This window comes from Periplaneta americana, chromosome 16, assembly GCF_040183065.1.
Source record: "Periplaneta americana isolate PAMFEO1 chromosome 16, P.americana_PAMFEO1_priV1, whole genome shotgun sequence".
Lineage (NCBI taxonomy): Eukaryota > Metazoa > Arthropoda > Insecta > Blattodea > Blattidae > Periplaneta > Periplaneta americana.
The window spans coordinates 170963394-170984834 of record NC_091132.1 but is presented as its reverse complement, the minus strand read 5'-3'; the positions used below and the strand labels follow the sequence as shown (position 1 = coordinate 170984834).

General features: G+C 36.7%; 1 protein-coding gene across 6 annotated transcripts in view; it reads right to left on the bottom strand.

The window, feature by feature from the left end:
- LOC138691905 (zinc finger and SCAN domain-containing protein 21-like) overlaps positions 1-21441 on the bottom strand; it is a 39517-nt gene that overhangs the window by 14179 nt on the left and 3897 nt on the right. For 5 of the 6 annotated variants that reach the window (XM_069814504.1, XM_069814499.1, XM_069814505.1 and 2 more), the window contains exons 2-7: positions 17744-17914; positions 16457-16641; positions 9988-10042; positions 8859-9076; positions 3303-3402; positions 1585-1736 (exon numbers count right to left, since the gene is read on the bottom strand). In XM_069814504.1, coding sequence (XP_069670605.1) covers positions 1585-1736; positions 3303-3402; positions 8859-9076; positions 9988-10042; positions 16457-16641; positions 17744-17887 — 854 coding nt within the window. In that variant the 5' untranslated portion in view covers positions 17888-17914. Of the gene's footprint in view, positions 1-1584; positions 1737-3302; positions 3403-8858; positions 9077-9987; positions 10043-16456; positions 16642-17743; positions 17915-20743; positions 21154-21441 lie in introns of those variants that run through there. The other variant, XM_069814503.1, reaches the window with a different exon arrangement.

Below are 21441 nucleotides of genomic sequence, written 5' to 3'. Positions count from 1 at the left end.
AAAATAAAGATACCATACTCTTGAACTAGGAGTTTAAAAGTTTCCATGCTGCACAAGTCAGTACAGTGGTTGTTCACACACTCATCTTATCTGCATCACGTAATTATACAGTTTGTGTCCAATATTGGGATACCTGCAAGCTTTACCTGTAAGTAAAGGGTTCTATATACATGATCTGTTGTAAGGCTTTCAAAGTTCATCTAAACACCTCTGATTTTTATTGTTACAGCAGCCAAGAGTCTGCTTCATATTATACGGAATTCAGATTTTATTGTTCTGAAATACAGTATTCCAGAGTTTTATGGCGTAATATACCGGTAATGTATTAGTGGGGATGAAATTTACGTTAATCAAGCGAAAGACATGGCCGCCATCTTGTTTTGTAGTGGGCCGACCTCTTCGGCTCTCTCAGCAAGGCAGTGAACCACATTGCCGGTTCTTTCACCTCTTGTAGACCCCACCCAGGGTGATTAGATTTTGAAAGTAGAAAACTGGGACGACACTTTTTAAATGCAAGTTAAAAAACACAATTTCAAATAAAATTTAGACAATGACAACAGCAAAATTAAATTTGCTCATAATTTTAATTCTAATGCAACAACAGCAATACATGTAATTCACCATACTTTACAGTAATAAGTTGACAACCCTTCAATCATATATGTGGTACTCCTCAGAACTGATCCAAGTGTACAAGAGTGATTAAAATGAGTTTTAACAACCATGTTGCTTTATCTAAATTTAGGGAAGTACGGTTCTTTTAGCAGACAAATGTCCATAAGGCTGAAAACACGTTCCAGATTTGCATTGCTCCACGAAGACACAACAAAAACTCAGAAAATAATAAACTGTTATTCAAAGTAACAAAGGTTTCTTCGCACTTTTGTACAACACAATTCTGCCTGTCAGTCACATTTGTTTTTTTTTTCACATTCCATTCTCTCAGATTAATGTCTATAGTTTCTTTTAATTGAGCGAACTCATCAAACAACAAGTTTCCATAGAGATTATCTGACAGTGCTTTATAAGCTGTCGATAAACTCTTCCTACTTCATCCCACACTAATTTCTTGTTGATAGTGACACATTCAAACAATTTGAACTTTTCATCATGTTGAGTCCATCCATTAATGATAAAAAGCATCAGAACAATTCTAAACTCAGATCAAGTAATGTATCAAGTAAATCTTTCACAGGGAGGGACCTGGTGGTTGCTATAAATTCTGAAACCTAAACAGAGCTGCCAACATACTTTTAATGAATGGCACTATATTTCGAGGAGAATATAAAACAGTTCTAAAAACATTTTCACCAATTAAAGGAAACTGGGACACGTTTCATCCTGTGCAAGGAACCCAGGACATTTTTGCATCCCAAGAAAACTTTTCGGGACACCCACCGTTATTTTATGGCAAAAAAGTGGGGCTTATACAGGAGAAATTCGTATCTTTGTCCCTTGCAATGGGACCAAATTTATTTTCTGAATATTATTAATTGTTTATTATTAACTGTCATTATTGAGTGTCATTAGTTATCACTGCCACCCATTTAGAGTGTGAGTAAATACATACAAGTTGTTACGAACCTGATTCTGGGAGTGTTCTCAGAAAGCGCCGGTTCGTAGTGCAACACTTCATCCTTGATGCGTTTTATATATATGACTTTTGGTTCATCATCTATGGTAATGATATTGTCTTCCACTTGCATTTCACTTTGCGAAACACTCACAGAAGTCACCTGGAAAATAAAAATGGAATCAGATTTACCTTTCATGAATGAAATTTACACTGTGATTAAAAAGCCTTCAACTGATGTAAATTGGAATTCCAAAATCATTCTCACGCTTTATATTCAGAGTTCTGTAACAATTCAGTTACATATAGACTCCAACGGAGCCAGTTATAAAAACAATATCATACTCGTTGTTGGCAGTGAAATTTAATAATAATAGTGATGATAATGATGATGATAACAGCAGATGTTGTTTAGTCAACTGTCCGAAGACAGAGTGGAACATCACAAGTGACACCATAAGGCATCACTCATGAGGCAACTAAGCCAGAAGATAATGGGGTATGGTGGCCAGTTCCTTTCCCCCTCCATTGCATACATCGCCGACTAGCTACATATTCCACTAGTCAGACTTCAGATGCATACAAACAATTGTTCTTCCTCTGACACACATCGTACAGTGAGATGTACTGCCTGGTAATAGATGTACATATCAGCCAGAACCTGAACCAGAGATATAATAATAATAATAATAATAATAATAATAATAATAATAATAATAATAATAATAATAATAGCACCTTTAGTAGTAATTTCCGAATTAATGTCAGCCACCACTAGTTCCACCTACATGAATGTATTAGAATATGTTCTCAATAAATGTTATGTTTTATTTAACGACGCTCGCAACTGCAGAGGTTATATCAGTGTCGCCGGATGTGCCGGAATTTTGTCCCGCAGGAGTTCTTTTACATGCCAGTAAATCTATTGACATGAGTCGGTCGCATTTAAGCACACTTGAATGCCATCAACCTGGCCCGGGATCGAACCCGCAACCTTGGGCATAGAAGGCCAGCGCTATACCAACTCGCCAACCAGGTCGACTTCTCAATAAATCTTACTACTACTTCGTTAAATATTTTAGCAGTTAACAATTATTAAGAAGTAAACTAACAAAACCTTCAGTAAATTATTGAACTAGTAACTAGACTGGTGACTAATGAGTCATTATCTCACCATTCGAGAAACCAGAAATAAGACAAATGCATAGACAAATTTCCTTGGGAGAATTGAAAAATGTTTTCTACTTCTCATGTAACTTACAATTCTGTTTTCATCAAATTGCGACCTCAAAACAATAGTGAAATGAACTTTAATAAACGAGATGGTTGCATCAACACGATGCTTGTCTTGTAGGGATGCAAAACAACGAACACTTCAGCTGCTGCATCAGAAGTCGTCTGTTGGTAATGGCTCTGAAACATTTCATGTTTCCACTACTTGGTGTACAAAATAATAAAATCTTGCATCAAGTAAATCTTCGTTTGCAAAATGCAAACAAGAATTTGGCAATTAAAGACTGGGAGAAGTGAAGAATTGCACTGCCAATGAATGACGATGATTATCATAGCAGTCAGCTAGTTTCTTCCACTGTTTCTTTTGTGCTCTCTCAAGTGTAGCTTGCCTATTGTCTGGGAGAACGATCATGGCTGGATTCGTCCTTTCTGTACAAGATGCAAGGCACACTGATAAGGTCTGTTATCTGTACACACTCCCAAGTCTCTTCCTTACCTGGGACTGAACAAGAGACCCCTGTGCACTGCTCAACAGCCCAGCTTCTTCGTCATCAGGAGCAGCAGCCTGTATGCCCATATCATAGTCGTAAATTGAACTGAAAAATCAAAATGTACTGATAAATCCATCAAGTGGCCAATAAAAACTAAACAAGACTTAATAAACTGTGTATCAGAAATTAGAATTATGATAAACTGTTACATTTTTAATACTGTACAAAAAGAGGTCTTCGGGTTTTCATTTATATTGTACATGTTACCTGATATGAATCAGTGCTCTGAAAATGGATTTATTTAACATTACTTTCAAACGTCTGTATTTGTTACTTACATTATAATGATCCGATTTAAAACTAGTACACTGATCCAAACTGAACACAACCTGTTATGTGCTACAGCCACAGTAAAGAATGCGAAATAGAGTATACAACTTGTTGATTATTCCAACTTCACTGGGTGAATATAAATTAATCCAGTTTTTAAATTACAATCTCACCATACTGCATCTACTGGAAGCACTTATAATGATCTAAATGAGGGGTTGGAAAGCAATGGTGGATTGTTAATGTTTAGGTGAGGGGTTTGGACTTTTTCCATTGCTGGTTGTCACAATAAAAAAATTAAGACACAACGTTTCGAAGGGTGGAGGGGGGTGTGTCTTTCATCAATTTTTTAGCCACTTCACGCCCATCTTCTTTATCCCGTTTGGTTTTAGTGCCAACATACTGCAAATGACTTCGGGTCTTTCTTAATTATAATCTCCACCGAAGTCAGGAATCGACGATCAGTCATACAGAATAGCTGTACGTAACGATCCCAACAATAGGTTTTTTCTCTTCTCTCCTTCCTTCCACCTGAAGACGAAGGGAGAACCACCCTTCGAAACGTTGTGTCTTAATTTTTTGATTGTGACAAACAGCAATGGAAAAAGTCCAAACCCCTCACCTAAACATTAAGCACTTATAATACATAGAAAGTAGTGACGTAATAAAATTGTCAGTAAATTACGAAAAATCTAATTGTTTGAACTTACAAATTTTCATATTGGTTTAACTTAAAATCAATATTATGAGGAACCTTTCAAATAAGAAGCCATTGGTAAACATGCTGATAAGATTAAACATCTTTCCCACAGAACTGCAGATTGGAAACGGACCATGGCTACTCAGATCAGTGGTCTTCAACCTTTTGTGTTTATTCTGGGCACTGTTTTTTTGTACTAATGTAATGAACATCATGTTTTCATATTCACATTGCCGGTATAGCATAATAACTGTCTAGAATAAGGTTTATTTATTTAGTTAAAATTAGTATTTCTTTGGGGGCCACCAAAATTAAAGCAAAGTGCCGCATTCAGCCCCCCTGACAGGAACAGGTCCTCCCTGTGTGGAGAAGGAACACTGCACACAGCTGGAGGACGCCAGCAACACAGTTTGTGTTACAATGGTGTAGCACAACTATGCCATATTTAACACTGTGCTGCCATGAGTTCCATGTACTGCTGCTTGGAACACTGCCCATTCTGCTCTGCTATAGGGAACAGTTCTCTCTGACGGCCAGCCAGAATTTCACTCATAAGATATTTCGCAATGACTACCAAATTTACTCGCGTATTTTTCATACTTTTATAGCGAAAAAAATCATCTTCAAAGTGGGGCCCCATAAACTACACGAGAAATAAAAAATACACTGTTTATTAAAGTAATGCACTCCATTGCAATGCGTGTCTGTATAATTTGAAAATGGTCAAAAACACAAAGTATCATCGGGAAACTCACAGCATCGGGTACCCTGAAATGAATACCCTATTTACTTGCGTAATTTCCTTCCTTTTTCTAAACATTCGGATAAAAGATATAACGTAAATGAAATCCACACAAATAGATGAAATTTCATTTTCTGATCTGCATACAAAAGACATTCTTTACAATCCCAAAAGTAAGATACGGTCTAGGCTTTATTTACAGATTGAACAGTTTCAATAATTTTGTACAAAACAGCTATTGCTAAACTGCAAGCATTTCTATTTACGGCATTTAAAAGCAATAGAAATACATTATGACACTCTGACTTTCACTTTCATTAAAACTTCTCCTATGGAGATTTATAACTGTTAAACTTCTAATTGCTTAAGAAAAAATTGGGACTTAGAGCTAGTGACCGGCATTTCTTTACAACAATACTCTATCTATGCAGTTATCTAACCAGAGGAGGTAAATCAGCAACGAAAAGTGTGTATGTTGTAGGTTTTTCGTGAAGATCCTCGGCACATCATACAAAACCACCCTATAGTGAAAAAATACAACATTACACTTCTGCTGCCATTCTTTATGTGACCAAGAGTACTGGAAGGACGACTTCATTTAAATCTTTACATCAACTGGAGAAACGTCTATTTAAAATGCAGCAGGTAGTGAAAAGTTGGGTTCATTTTCTATATACATCAGCTGATTTTTTTTTCCAACTTTATTCATTACAAGTTTCATTTAATGAGTAATAGTATCAAGAATCAATATTTCAGTACAGAAATAAACAAAAAGAGCAATATTTTACCTCATTAAGTACCTGAAGAAAACTACGGTCACAAAAATAGGTCTGAGCTTACATTCTGCACGTGGTGTTGTGAGTTAGATTTCCAAGTACTGCATTTTCAATACTTAACACTGAATACCGGTTATGAATAATACTTCATACATTTACTTCAATTTCACATTATGTGAATGTTACAATAACATAAGAAACCAACATAACCTCAATTTCTGGGGTTACACACATACCTTATGCATTTTTCTCACGACAATTGCTTTTATTGGGCCTTCCTTCATGGTATTTGAACACTTCTTCCTTGGATACTTGTTTTCCTAGCTCAATAGTCTCTCTCATTCTCCACCTTAATTCACGTCTTTAAAACTGGTAAATTTCAACAATATAAGCTAATACTGTAGCATACTTCAGCAAGTAGATAAAAAAGATGAACTTTCATCAAACGGCGGCTTGAGCTAGTTACTTCATGAAATCCCAAGCCACTACATTATTTTAAATTTGTTTCATAAAAGCCAGTTTTTTCACGATGTGCCTAGGATGTTCCTGAAGAGATGAGTTTGAGGAGAAGTCTACAACATAAATTCTCTACCGATCGATAATAACTTCTCTTGCCAGGTACAACTAATTCTCATTAATGACTTTATTCTATGCAATGCAAAATATTACAATGAAAACCACTAACTTACACAACATCACCATTTTGTCTGTTTTTTATTTTAAATAAAGTCTTATTCATTTTTTTCTTATACATCATTCCAAGTCCTTCACACCTCTACACCTACCTACCTTGCCTCCTGTTTCAGTTACCTGTCATCATATCATAATCTCTTCACACGCACGCCAAACAGCCGCATACTAGCCATACCAACACATAAGACATCATCGTATTCATCATCATACACAATCTCGCTCTCGCACTTGTGGAATACCCTATCCAGTGACATCAGAGACTGTCGGAATTTAGTAGCATTCAAAAGCAAACTTATTAAGCATTTTCTTACTGCGTAGAGTAGGTTTAATTTTTACTTAGTTAATAAAAAAAAATTTCTCTCTTCTTAACTTTTGCAATAAACTGTCTAGCTTTTATTAGTCAGTTAATCTTTTAGTACTTCGATTTTTATTGTATGTAATATTAATTGTAATTATAATTGTAATTGTAATCTTAATATTGTAGTTGTAATCCCCTGGTAGAGGGGGAAAGAAGGCCTGATGGCCTTATCTCTACCAGGTTAAATAAATAAATAAATCATTCCAGAATGACCTGACTCATACATATTGAATATGAAGAAAATCCGACCAGCAGTTCATAGGAAATCGCTGCATAGACAGACAACTGACATGACTAAACAGTTTTCAGTGCTTCAGCCTTGCAATTAATTTTTTTATAGCATAACAATAGGGGGGGGGGGGAGGCAAACTAAATGAAAACCACCTCTCCATACAGTACTTCAACTTTGACAGTCATGACTGTTCACAGCAATTGATCGTATTCAACTCCCACCACCTTCTGAAGGCCCGATGTAATTTTGGCTGTGACTATGTTTAGGATTGCTACTTTGACTTGGTCGATAAATGGTTCCAGTTGCTTTACCGACCCACTGTGGATGAAACAGATTCTAAGCTGAAGTATGAAGTTGAATTAACAGTAAAATTGCAAAAACACAGTGCATGTGTATGTGTATGTGTGTGTGTACTAATTATATCCGAGGTGTGGTACAGCTTACTTGCTCTGCTTCCTCTTCTATTTTGTATGTTTGAAATGAAATAAGAGGAGGAGAAACAAAAGAAGCTTGGCTGGCTGATTTCTAATGTCAAATGCTGCAAGCTTGTAGACCAGTGTATCGACATACAGTATTTAAATTCTTTCCTACCATCACTGGCATGCTGACATGAGGATGCAGTAATGGAGAGCCTCAACATTCTCTCCTTATGAGTAGATAGCGGAAGTTTAGGCACTAAATGTTAACAATGCTAGAGTGGATGTGGTGTCCATTGGGAGATTTAGGCCTGGTTCAAAATACTCTGAAACCTGACAACAGAGAGCTGTGCCACATGGACTGGAGCATATGCACTGGCGTGTATGTGATGAGTGAGACGATTAAAGGAAACAAAACTGAAGACTGGCAATATCTTGTTAGCAGTCTGCACACATCAGTCCTGGTTTACTAGATACCTACTTTAGTGACTGTCTCTCAGTTGTGTATTATGAACCAGGCCTAAAACTCTTCCAAACATTCACTCTAGCATATTCTTAACCAGTTGGAGATTTATCCTTCGAAGAGGTAGAAAAATTCAAATATCTTGGAGCAACTGTAACAAATGATACTGAGAGGAAATTAAACGCAGAATAAATATGGGAGATGCCTGTTATTATTCGGTTCAGAAGCTTTTGTCATCCAGTCTGCTGTCAAAAAATGTGAAAGTTAGAATTTATAAAACAGTTATATTACCGGTTGTTCTGTATGGTTGTGAAACTTGGACTCTCACTTTGAGAGAGGAACAGAGGTTAAGGGTGTTTGAGAGTAAGGTGCTTAGGAAAATATTTGGGGCTAAGAGGGATGAAGTTACAGGAGAATGGAGAAAGTTACACAACACAGAACTGCACGCATTGTATTCTTCACCTGACATAATTAGGAACATTAAATCCAGACGTTTGAGATGGGCAGGGCATGTAGCACGTATGGGCGAATCCAGAAATGCATATAGAGTGTTAGTTGGGAGGCCGGAGGGAAAAAGACCTTTGGGGAGGCCGAGACGTAGATGGGAGGATAATATTAAAATGGATTTGAGGGAGGTGGGATATGATGGTAGAGACTGGATTAATCTTGCTCAGGACAGGGACCAATGGCGGGCTTATGTGAGGGCGGCAATGAACCTCCGGGTTCCTTAAAAGCCAGTAAGTAAGTAAGTATATTCCTAACCTTCACTACAGTGGACCAATAGCTTTACTCCTTCACTTATCATCCAGGCAGGCTTCATATTCGTCCACTCACCCTCTCATTACACTTACCCTATGTCCTCCACGTCCTCTATACATATTTGGTGTTCCTCGAATGTGATTTCTTCCTTCACCTCACTCTTAGCACTCAGGTCTTCCAGGAACAGGGAGAACTCTTCAGCAGGGATTTCTTCCTGTTCTTCCTTGATGCTGGCTTGCTCAGTCCCTAGCACTGTGTCCTGCCTCTCATCAGCGCTGGTGCCCGCGTCACAAGGCTGGCCTGCATTGTCCTGGGCAACAGAACGAATGTCTGATTACACGCTTCCTGGAAAGAGTCCCATTTATTCTTTGTCCAGTTATTAAAATGAGTGATTTCTCTCTTTTTTATATGTTTTTCGTACTTTTTAATATTCAAACAGTATGGTAGAACTTCTGTCCACACACAATGAGCTTACCATTTTCACAGGTTTTCTAATGACTTTATTGTACGCAGTATTACAGCCTGTCAAAGTACACAATGCTTCAGTTTACAGTTTATTTCAATAATACAAAATTACAATAGATTTAATCAAAGTTAAGGAATGTGTGTGTCCAGGTCTACCAACTTCACTTCTGCGATTCAGGTTTCGCATAGTGCGGATACATAGCAGCAATGTGACCCATTTTCAAGTTGCAAACAAATTCGGCAGATCACACTGTGCATTATGTGTACTAGGATGAGTGCATGTGTTAGTGTAGTGCATGGGGAATGGGTGAAGATGATGATGAAAATTAGAAGGGGAAACTCGGTGCCAGCATGTAGCCTACTCCTGTCAAATAGCACCAAGGGAGCTGCCAGGCTTAACGTCCCCATCAGACGGACGAATCACTAACAGTGACATGCCTTCTCTTCATATGCACTGCGGAGAGATTTGGGATTTAACCCAGGCATATCGGTGCACAATCTAGTGATTAGAAGTTGTGCACCGCCATCTCTCCTAGTCCAGAGGCAGAGATTTTACTCAAAAATCTCTGACCTCGCTGGTAATCTAACCCGGGTCAGCTAGTCTGGAGGACTACCACAGAGCTAACTCAGCAGACTAAAATTAAAACTATTTACATACAAATTAATTAAATTTACATTCATAACATTCCTGCACTGTGTACAAAAATTAATTACCTAATAATGTTGTTAGTTACACAAAATGCTGAACAGCCTCACCTGCAGGTGCGTGGACAAGGAATCCAGATCTGCAGCTTCCTGAACATGCGAAGAGCTATCCACAGAAAGAGAAAAAGGTTTCATTATTCATATTCCTGTGATTTCAAAAGAAAACAATTATTTGAATGTCTCTATATTAAAATACAGAAATAATGCATTTTCTTCTCATTGTCTTTGAACAGCCTTCGTATCCTAAATACACATTAAACAGAAAACAAGTGAAATATTGTTAATGAAACAAAATGTGAGTAAAATATCGCTATATATTATTGTGGTAACCAAAATATTTTCTCTAGGTACGGTTATCAACAGCATTAACGTAGTTCTTATAATAACAATAATAAAAAGTAAGAAAATTGAAGTATCTATCTTTGTGTGCCTGTGAGTGTACATTGTATTACGTTATATCTGAACAGTGTTTGTGATTTAAAGAGAACATTAAATGAAGACTTATAATGAGGACTATCACCTTATCATAACTACAGCCAACAGTCCAGCTGTTTGCTTCCTAGACTGTTTTGAATTGTACAGTTACCCTGAAAAAGAATGAGACGATTCTTGGTCGTCGGAAGTTAAAGTTCTACAGCGCGGTTCACTCGATATCGACGTCACGATATATAACATGACAAATAGTACAAGAATTGTTACAAGGACCACAACAAGGACAAGGACCAGAATAAGGATCACGAATAGACAGCCATTTAAGGCCAGGATTTCACAACATAGTTCGAGTCACAAAATATCATTGCTTCACTGTACCGAATGGCAAATGCCTGCTAAGGGATCTACATTCTGGACTGCTGCTGTCACTGTCTTGTCTCGGTAGCTCATATAGTAGCGTGTCGGTTCCAATGTATAACCGAAACGTCTCGTGTTCGATCCCGGGTAAAACTTTTTTTTTATTGAGGTGTAATTAATTTGTTCAGAGTTCCTCGACTGTCTAATTTGTCGAAAAATATGGAATAATTTATGCCCAATTTCTGGGTCTTACAAGTGGGCTGAACCTCGTCAAAAAATAAATAAATCTTACTTCGAAGTTAAAATTATTCTTCCTCAAACAAAAATCATAAGAAACAAAAAGAGACCTGTTAACTTAAAATCTTGTCCACATGCCATCAGCTTCTATTACAGCTCTAAGTCGATCCGGCATGAATGTCACGAGATTGTGGAATAAGTTCTGATCCCCGGCGAGATCTTCCCAGGTGTCAACAACTTGATCCCACAATTCGTCTCGATTTCGAGGGCGTCGGTGGGCATAGGTGGCTATCCCTCTCTTTTTCAATTCCGCCCATAAATTTTCGATGACATTCAAATCAGGTGGCTTCGGAGGCCAATTAATGATTTCGATCTCGGGTCTCCTTTGAAACCATCTTTGAATGCTTGCAGCATAGTGCACAGGATGGTTATCTTGCTGGAACAGCAATGTTCCTTCGGGAAAACGTTCTCGGGCGGAGGGAAGGAATATATTTTCCAGAATGTGCTCGTAAGTTCCCACATTAAACCGGCCATCGATGCGTTCTATAACGCCAGGTCCATCGTAAGACATCAACCCCTAACACGATATGCTAAAGCGCCCCGATCTTTCACGTCGGTGCACATAGCGCTGATCATGTCGGAGACCATCCTCACGATAGACACGGACAGGACCTTCGTAATCACTCGAGATGGTTGTTTCGTCGGAGAAAATTACATTTCTCCAATCGAAATCCACTCGATTGGTAGCGAAGGCAAGACGGTCGACAGCTTGTGCTTCCCCCAATATTTCCATTTGCGCAGCCCTCCGGCTCCTAATACCGCGGTTCCTCAACCTGCTGATCACAGTCTGTGAAGAGCCGGGAAAGTTAGATGCTGCTCTTATTTCGTTAGCAGTCAGAAAGGGGTCCTGTCGAACTGTCTCGAATAAGAGAGCATCCTCTTCCAATGAAGAAATCCGCGAACGCCCAGGAATAGGGCGATTTTCGACCTCCCCTAAATTTTGGTAACGATGAACCCACCTCGCGGCTGTACTTCCAGGAACACCGACCAAACGGCCAGCAGATCTAGCCCCATATCCAGCCTCAACTAGAGCTATAACTCGCTGTCGCATGTCACGTCGGTTCGCCATTACGATGAGAAATGAGGGATGACGATAATACTTTAGTGTAGACAATGATTATTTAACGTGATATAGAATTATTGAAATAACAGGCATCTTGCATAGTAAGAGTTAATAAATCAACCCTAAATTAAATATCTAAATAACAGGATATAACAGGAAGTCCAATTGTTGCGAAACTAATCAAATTAAATCTAATTACATTAAGTAAACAAACCCCAAGTTGTGACACCACATTGCTACAGCTGTTAATAAAATATTGTAATAATTACTTAACAAATGACTTAACCTAAGGACTCTAAACCTTTGTAAAAGTTTGTCCATTATTACATATATTTTTTAATTTCATTTTAATTGTTAGTTTTTAATATTATATGCATTTACATTGTATATGTGTGTATAAATGCATTCATTAAATTAACGTTTATAATATTATAACTTGTAATTTTGTACTGTTTGCGATCATTAACACTTAATCTCAGGACTTTGTAAAACTCTATTTCAACGTTACTTAGCTATTTCAACGTTATTTAGACCAAAAAAAATCGTTGTGTAGACTAAGGATCGAACTCGCACTCTTCTACACAACACGCAGAAGTCTTACCGTCTGAGCTATTGAAACGACATGAAAGTGTTCCTTTCTGTGCGGAGTGTCGATCTAGTCATGAAGGTCCATTGTCGATTTAACTACACGATTTATGTATATATTTATCTTTTATTTACGTAATATTATCATATTTTTTGTAGTTTTTGAAGTGAATTTCGGAACGATGCTAGTAACAAACCAAATAGCCTGAATTTAAGTAACTCAATATTCGTTATCTTGTGTATCAGTGCTCTGGTCTCCGATCATGTGCAGTGTCTCACATCTGAGACTTAGGAATATTCAATCGTCTCATCCTTTTCCAGGGAAACTGTACATCAACAACAAATGTGGAATCTGGCTGCAGGAAAACAGAGTCCATTGGTACCAGAGATAAATATGAAAAACGATTAGAGCTACGTACACTTCAGTGTAGTTCATCTATGACAATATTTTTTACGCGAATTTTGTATTTTATTGCGAAAGTCTTAATTTGCTCGATAGACATGAAAAATGTTTTTTCTTTTATTTTCTTTATTTTGAAAACAAAATGATATCGTATCTAATTTTTCGCGGGAATACTCTGATAAATCTTTTAACTTTCTCTTATTTAGATACGTTCAGACTTCCTGTCACCGACAGAAGAAATTACTTCTGCCTGCCAGTTAATAGCTTGACCACCCCTTGGGAACATTGCTTTCAGCCTATAATACAGTACCGTTAAAATCCCTCTTTCCTGTTCATAATATGAACAGGAAAGAGGGATTTTAACAGTACTTGAGACAATATGTATTCATCAAACAACCACAGTCTAGTATATACAGTCGCGAAGCTCAATACGTAGTAAATATGCAAACATTAGATAGTTGCTCACCACTAGGATCGCTAATATCGCCTCATTACAGGCAATGCAAAATAGTACCATCACATTCTATTGTTTCTAGCACCCTCAAAACTCAAGCTTCGTGACTGTATATAGTAGACTGTGAAACAACTCTGTATATTTCAACACACAGAAGGAATTTAACGGCACCGTGCTCCAGGCAAATGAATCTTTGCAAATTATTTTTATTCTGCTTGGTATGTGTAACAGTTGGTTGCCCAAGTAAAACGATGAGGCAAAGAACAGAAATAGGTGCAACTCCTCGTATGGTTGAAGATTTTATTAAAGTAATAACAATACTGTTCTGTGAGAATTCTGTAATGTTAGAATTGCGTGAAATGCTGCGATTCATATAGAAAGCATGTAAGAGTGAATCTCACGAAAAACTTGTAGAAGAATGCTGAAAAGATACAAACAAAGCCCTAAAGAGGCAACTAGTTCTTCAAAGCTGCTTGAAAATCTAACAAAGGCTGAAACAAAGAAAACGAAATTTATCATGGATACTACAGAAATGTTGTTAAAGGTAAGCTTTCCGAATAATATTTCTAATTGTCATAATAAACTGTACATCGAATATTAAATACACAATCAGTATTAGTGCTATGCAAATCATGACGTTCACTGTCAGGTGGATTATCCAAAGCTTTCCCCATAAAACAATTCAGCATAAATTAAACTGCATGAAATGTTAAGTCGAATGTTCACACCAATGACACACACATTATTTTATTTCGACATTATAGCGGAAATTTGATAACTTAAAAAAAAAATTTTTTTTTTCAAAAACGATACAAGAAATTCTTATCTTTAGTAATGTCACGAGAGTTCTGAGATTTGCCGATAAATCTCAGACCTCGAGTGACATTTATTAGGACTATTTCGTGAATAAAATAAAAACGTAAATAATATATCCCTAAAATTCGATCACAAAATGTTAATAATTGTATATTAACGAATACTTAACCTATTCAGACATTATGAAATTGAAATACTCGTAGATGAATATCGATTACTGCAATAAAGAAATTCGATGTTATTATTCAGTAATGCCAATTGCGAAAAGCAAAATACAGGTTTAACAATGTCAATTATATGTACTACACTTTTCTCTTATTATTATAACATAAATACATTTTCATTATCTGCTGAAATCATAATTTAATTTAACAGTAACAGTGGGGACAGCTATATACCAATGCTTATGTATTCACAGCGAGACATGTTGCTACACAGTGAAGCCATCTCTGTATAGATAGGCCTAATTAAAACACGAATTTTATTACGCCATACGGAAGGCAGTTTGATCAAAGACATTATTACTATGCAAGGTTTTTGGGTTTGATATGCGATGATGTTACATAAATTTGAACATCTGACTTTGTATTAATTGTTTCATTTCATTCACAAAATACAAATTTTATAGGCTACTTATAGGTTACGTTACCTGTGGGAGCAGGACCAATGTCAGCTGTGCCTTATTTCGACCGTTACAATCAGTGCTACACGAAAGCATTTTTTATAGCTCGACAAACGCATTCTCGCTGTAGTGTGTAACGGAACTAAATTAAGATGCATGAAGATTTTGTGTCTACATGGTGCGCCGTTTTGAACGTCGTCTTCACTGCGTAAATATATTAATTAATATTAAATATCAATCTTGCATTCATTGCTTTAAAGTTGAAAGAAAAGTTTAACCGTGTAGTTGCATCTTAATGTATTCATGATCATCAATTTACGGGGAAACAGTTGGCGAAGACTAAACAAAAGAACGACCATTCGATAAATTGATGGCGATAAATCTAGCTGCAAAAATTATCGCAACGTGTGACTGGTTGGAATTGAAAATTTCATTACACTTCATTGGTCGAAAATGGAATGACGTCATATAAACGAAGTAGTCAACAGTAATTTCACTAGAGGTTTTGATTTATCAACAGAAAATCAAAACTCGAGTGGGATTTAATCGACTATTACACGATTAGAAGAAAGTGTATAAAGATTAGAAGTACTTTAACACAAAGTATTAATTGACTTAGTAAAATTCTATTTTACTAACGTCAGCTTCACCAAAACGTTTGAACGGAGCCGCCATTTTCAGTTGATTATCTATGCTGTAAAAAAAAATGACGATCGGAAAGCATGTTTTATGGTACCGTAAGAATTTTCAGTTTGAAATGTTGGCAAACAAAGAAACAAACGCTACGGTAGAGATAAAAACAAACAAATGCTAGGGAAGCGATAAAATTGTGCGATAAGCAGCCATGATTGGTTGAAAAACGTTCTTTCATACCGTTTTATTGGTCAAAAATAGTATAACGTAGTAAAAGTGTAATAGTTAACATAAAAGACACTGCTCTGCTAACAAACAAAACAAATGAAGGTCATCAGTATTAATTTGAAAAAAATTAAAACACTTCACTGAAACTATATACGGCACTATTTTAACACATATGCAGTCACTGAGTTTGACATATAAAAGGACTTTTAGGCTTTCTAAGTAAATTTTTCAAACTGGTCAGTGCATCCTTTTCTAGAGTTTGTACTTTCAGTTGTAGATGGCATTGTCAACCTATTCCTTGTAATATCTGAAGGCAGATATGATGTGAAAATTTCCTAAGATCCTTGCAGCAAAAGCTGTGGATACTGTACCATTTAAGAACAGCTGGCCTGCATTCTCACAGATATTGGTCACATGTGTTAGATATTACTTTGTAATTGTTGCGTAAGGATTGTACAAGACCATTTGTTGAGACGATAAAGTAAAAACACAAGTCGCATCCTCGAGTCTGGTCAAAGAGTAACCACTCATACTACGCATACACTTGTCTTCTGCTTCTATTCTATTTCTCCCACTTTGCAAACAACTCTCTCTAACACACACTAAGCATGACATTATCTGTACACACACCTTGTGGACTCTTCTGGCAGGTCATCTGGAGTCTCATTTGTGACCTGTATCTCTGGTGATTCCTGTTCTTTCTCGCTATCTGTGGTGATATCTCTTGTTTCGTTGACTGTGCCAGATTCTTCATCCGCCTCAGAAGTTATTGGTACTTCCTTCTCTACATCTACGTTGGAACGGATATACTCCATCTGTGGATGAAAAAACAAAATGATATAATGAACAGGAATCGCTGTTTTTATGAGTAGGAATCCTCTACTCGGAAAAATATGTGGTACAAGTTAATCGTTTTAATTACTCTGGCTGCTATCATTATCATGCAATTCATTACAGCTTAACTCCACTTTTCATACTTGATCTAACTTCGGGTTGACATTTTAGAACTTGTCGTAGGGTTCCTTTTCTTCAATTTAATTATAAGCTGTTCCATTATGTCTTTTGTGATTCGGAAGTGTAAAACCAGCAATTCTCCTTATGGACTTAATTTCTGTGGTTTTTTCCTTCCCTTCCAATCTATCTTCTTAATTTGTCCCCCAGATCCTATTATTGGTTTTGCTAATCGACTGTAAATATTAATTGCTCTAGTATGTTCTTGTATTAATGAATCAGACAATTTTATTTATGATTATGTTGTTCCTGTACATTTTAAAATGTATAATGACATATTTTATTTTTACATGACAAATCGAAAATAGTTTTTATAGCATAGACGAGTTTCTTAACACTTAACGATGTTTGTCTGATGTAACTCAATGATGACGAAGCCTATTACATATAATTGTATTGTTTAATGGCTAATAAAGATTATCATTATTATTATTATTATTATTATTATCATCATCATAACCATAGTGCTTCTATGCTAAACAACTGAAACACTACATTAAAAATATGCTCTTTCAGATGAAATTAAAAAAAAAAACTACAGTGCGCCATTTAAAAATGTTCGTGATGAAGTCATAACTCATAACTCGCAAAAATATTTTGTTTCGATAGAAATATTCTCTTCTAAAGGTTTTGACGTGTTAGGTTATGTCCCAATTTTAATTGCAATTATGCGTTACTTCTACTCCTTGTATATATGTGTGCACAAAGACCAGGGACAGGGACATTTTTGTTACATTAAGTATAATGAGTCACATGGCTTATCTTAGAATTGTTCACGATGGTGACGATAAAATTACGATATTACGACTTGGTGACGATTTTCATTCTCAGAGATATTAGCTAGTGGTGGTGTAATACAATATTTTGTTAACAGTCTTCACACGTAAGCACAATGACAATGGTTACCATTTGTGGCTTAATGTCTGGAACTATTTCTTCAACCCGCTGCAGTATGACCTTCGGTATCTTCGTTGCCAGGTGATACAAGACGCGCAGGGCATCCTTCTCGATGCCTTGTGGCTGACGGTACTTGTAGGGCCTCATGCCCATCTTGCAGGTTGTAGTTCCAGTCAATCCCTGCAACAACATTAACATCACTGTGAAAATTACTTTATACTTACTTTATGCATGGAGAGGAACATTTCAGACTATGTTGTCCTTCTAATTGCTACCATCGTGCCAACACAGACAGGAATACCTTTCATATTCGAATACCAAAAATGAAATGGTGTTATCCATGAGAGAGCATCATACACAAAAGAGACATCTCTACTAGCAAGAAGAAAACTGACATTATCATTATGTGTAATGTTTATTGTTAAATGTGCTATTTTGTGCCCGATAACATTTACTAGATGAAAGTTTTGAATTTTATACCATAGGCTATATGTGTTTCAATTTAACTTCAATATTTCAGAACTCCACTATTAGAACCACAGCTAATGGATGTTATATCTGGCTAATCCAATTAGTCAGGCATAATGGTACAGAACCTGAAATACACAATAAGATACTGAAAACTATTCTTCTGTAATAAGTCAAAACTGGTTCATTTCTTTGGATTAGATAGGCATAATAGCTGGGGTTTCTGTGTCCTGTAAAATATGGGACATCCCTTTTTTCACTAATCTGTCATATTATCCCATTTCATATTTAAAAAGTAATGGCTGAAAAAACAACACTGGGAATATAAACTGTTACTTTATTACAAAAATCAGTCTCGATCACAGTTGATATTGAAATTCGCTACATTGGCACCACTGGAGGTGATAATGAATATACACAATGTTCTGAAAACAGTTTATATTATGAAGAAAACTGTTACCTTGTTTGATGAGATCATAATAATGGAAAATGTTCTGAATTCCAAAGAAGATGGTGAATTAAAGAAAATTCCTAAATCAAAACATTTACATTAAGTCTCCTCAAAAGTGTTGTTGAAAAGCTCCCAGATTAAAAAAAATGTGATGAGTTCATTACATATGTGCCCGGCACAAATACAAACACTGAACCCACTGTGGACTGATGAGAAAAACACGCTGCATGTAAAGACAGTAATTTTCAATGTGGACTATGTTAATGCTTCAGAACAAGAACTTCATTCTCCTGAAAAGTATTGCATGTGTAACTGACTTATAACAGTGTATTCCCGGTGAACCTATTTGTAAGAACATTTTAATTCAATTTATTCTTAAGTACCTACTTTATTTTAAATACTGCACTAGTATTTACTTTACAGATTTAATTACATTGTTTTAATCTATTCAAAGACAACACAGATAATATGATGGAAAATAAGTTTAATTTTTAAATCAGTGCTGAGTGCCCCATATTTTTTCTGACGTTCCTGAGAACTCTAATAACAAACGCAGAACAGTGAGCAACTCTGTGATGAAATTCATTCACTTTTCATTATTTGGTTCCAATGTAGACACATGCCCTCGCAGGACAGAAGATAAACTGGAATCACTGATTCGGTATTTTATTAGGCCTATTATTCAAAACTGGAAAGAAAGCCACACGTCCACAGAAATTAAGCAAATTTGGAAAATGTTCTCGGTTTATCAATATTATCTCAATTCCGTAGACTTTGACTCAGCAATCATGCTCTCTTGCTTTACAAAGTCTGCTAATTTCTAAACGTGACTCAATGATTAAGTTATTTCTTCATTGTTTTAAAGAATAGGTTTCTTGTAACAATGTTAAATTCCTATGCCTTATACCCAGAAAAAAAACACGGTATGAACATAAATAACTTGTAACTTGTAACAGAAGAATACACTACACGAGTAGATCATTATTCTTAGTATGAAGTGACTGTCGGTGAAGAGCTCCCACTTGCCAACTGCAGCTTTGTGTCAGTGGAAGACAAGACACGATTAAGTAATGTATGTCCTGAGGTGGCTGAGAGGTCACACCTAGAGCCTCTCACGCAGATGGTCCGGGTTCGAGTTCTGGGAGTTTTCATTGACACTTGTGGACAAGGTCGCATATTATGCATCCATATCATTCCATCACCATTTCCCCATTCCATAGCATTCCACAAATGCCAACTCATGAAACACGCAGGAGGCTGACCTAAGAACCAGGGTGTTTGCCTACTGGAAACCTGGGTATGCAGCGAACCTTAGTGTAGTCAGCCGGTGTGGATTTGGGAATGCATCTAGCTTGAGGGTTAGCACAATAGATCTTGAAAGGTCACAGTGCTCCCTTACCGAAAATTTCATTCCATTCGAAGTAATGTACGTCTGCATTTCTATTTACAATTTATAGCTTAAAATGGCACAGAGATACAATTTAGTACTGAGCAGAAAATATTTGTGACAACAAATTCTGTTTTGCTCGGGAAAAATATCAGAAAAGTACCTACCTCAGTGTTAATGTTCCAAACAATTCAGTGATCCATGACTGTGTGATAACAGAAAGTGTTAGAAGTGTTACACTCATATATAGGAAACGCATGCTGTCCTGACCGAGGAACATCTGAATGACATCACTTGGAAAATTCTTCTAAAATTACAGGACACAGATCTGTCTGTACGAAATGCTATAAGATACTGACGTTAAAACTTTACAGATAAAAAAGCTACGATCTAGTGATACCGTAATTAGATGTAGATTTAGTGAGTGGGTTTCATCTCCACGTATTTTCAGACGGGACTTGGTTTCATCTCATGGACATTCACTATCTGAAGCAACAGATATTAGAACTCTGAAAATCCACCCTCATTCATGAAGAATCCCTCCATTAAGTGAAAATGAAGTAAGAGTATAACAGGCCCCATTTTTTATGTGGAAGTAATGCTGCACCCTTTTCTGGCACGAGCGCGTGTGCTTATGCAGCGCACTACTGTAGAGTGTTTGAGGATAGAATCATCAGTACAAATGTGAGGTCTCCTTCATTACCTGTGGTCCACACCTGTGGAGTAACGGTCAGCGCGTCTGGCTGCGAAACCAGGTGGCCCGGGTTCGAATACCGGTCGGAGCAAGTTACCTGGTTGAGGTTTTTTCCGGGGTTTTCCCTCAACCCAATACGAGCAAATGCTGGGTAACTTTCGGTGCTGGACCCCGGACTCATTTCACCGGCATTATCACCTTCATATCATTCAGATGCTAAATAACCTAGAAGTTGATACAGCGTCGTAAAATAACCCAATAAAATAAAAAATAAATTCATTATCTGTGCGGAACTCTAAAGGACAAAGAGTATAAAAAAATATTACACATACTTCTAAAAATTAAAAATAACATCGCCTCCATGTCTGAAACCAAACTGCATCAAATAATGCGGAATTTCTAGAGAGAGGCAAGATACGTTAACCATTCCTGCTAGCGACAGAATAGCAATAATAGTCATGGTTCATGATGTGTAGAATTCAATTAACAACATGAAAATTTTTATATTTCGTAATGTTTTGGTAAAATTTTCATATTCTATAAAATTTTTTTTTTTCATACGTCTACAAGATTTTTCCTCACCCGTTAATATTTCTATAACTACCATGGAATCGAGCTTTCCATGCATCGTAAGAAGACAACAGAGATGTTTTACAAGATACACTTGAAAAATCCAAGCCAAGGGCAAGTCAAATCTCCAAGTTCCC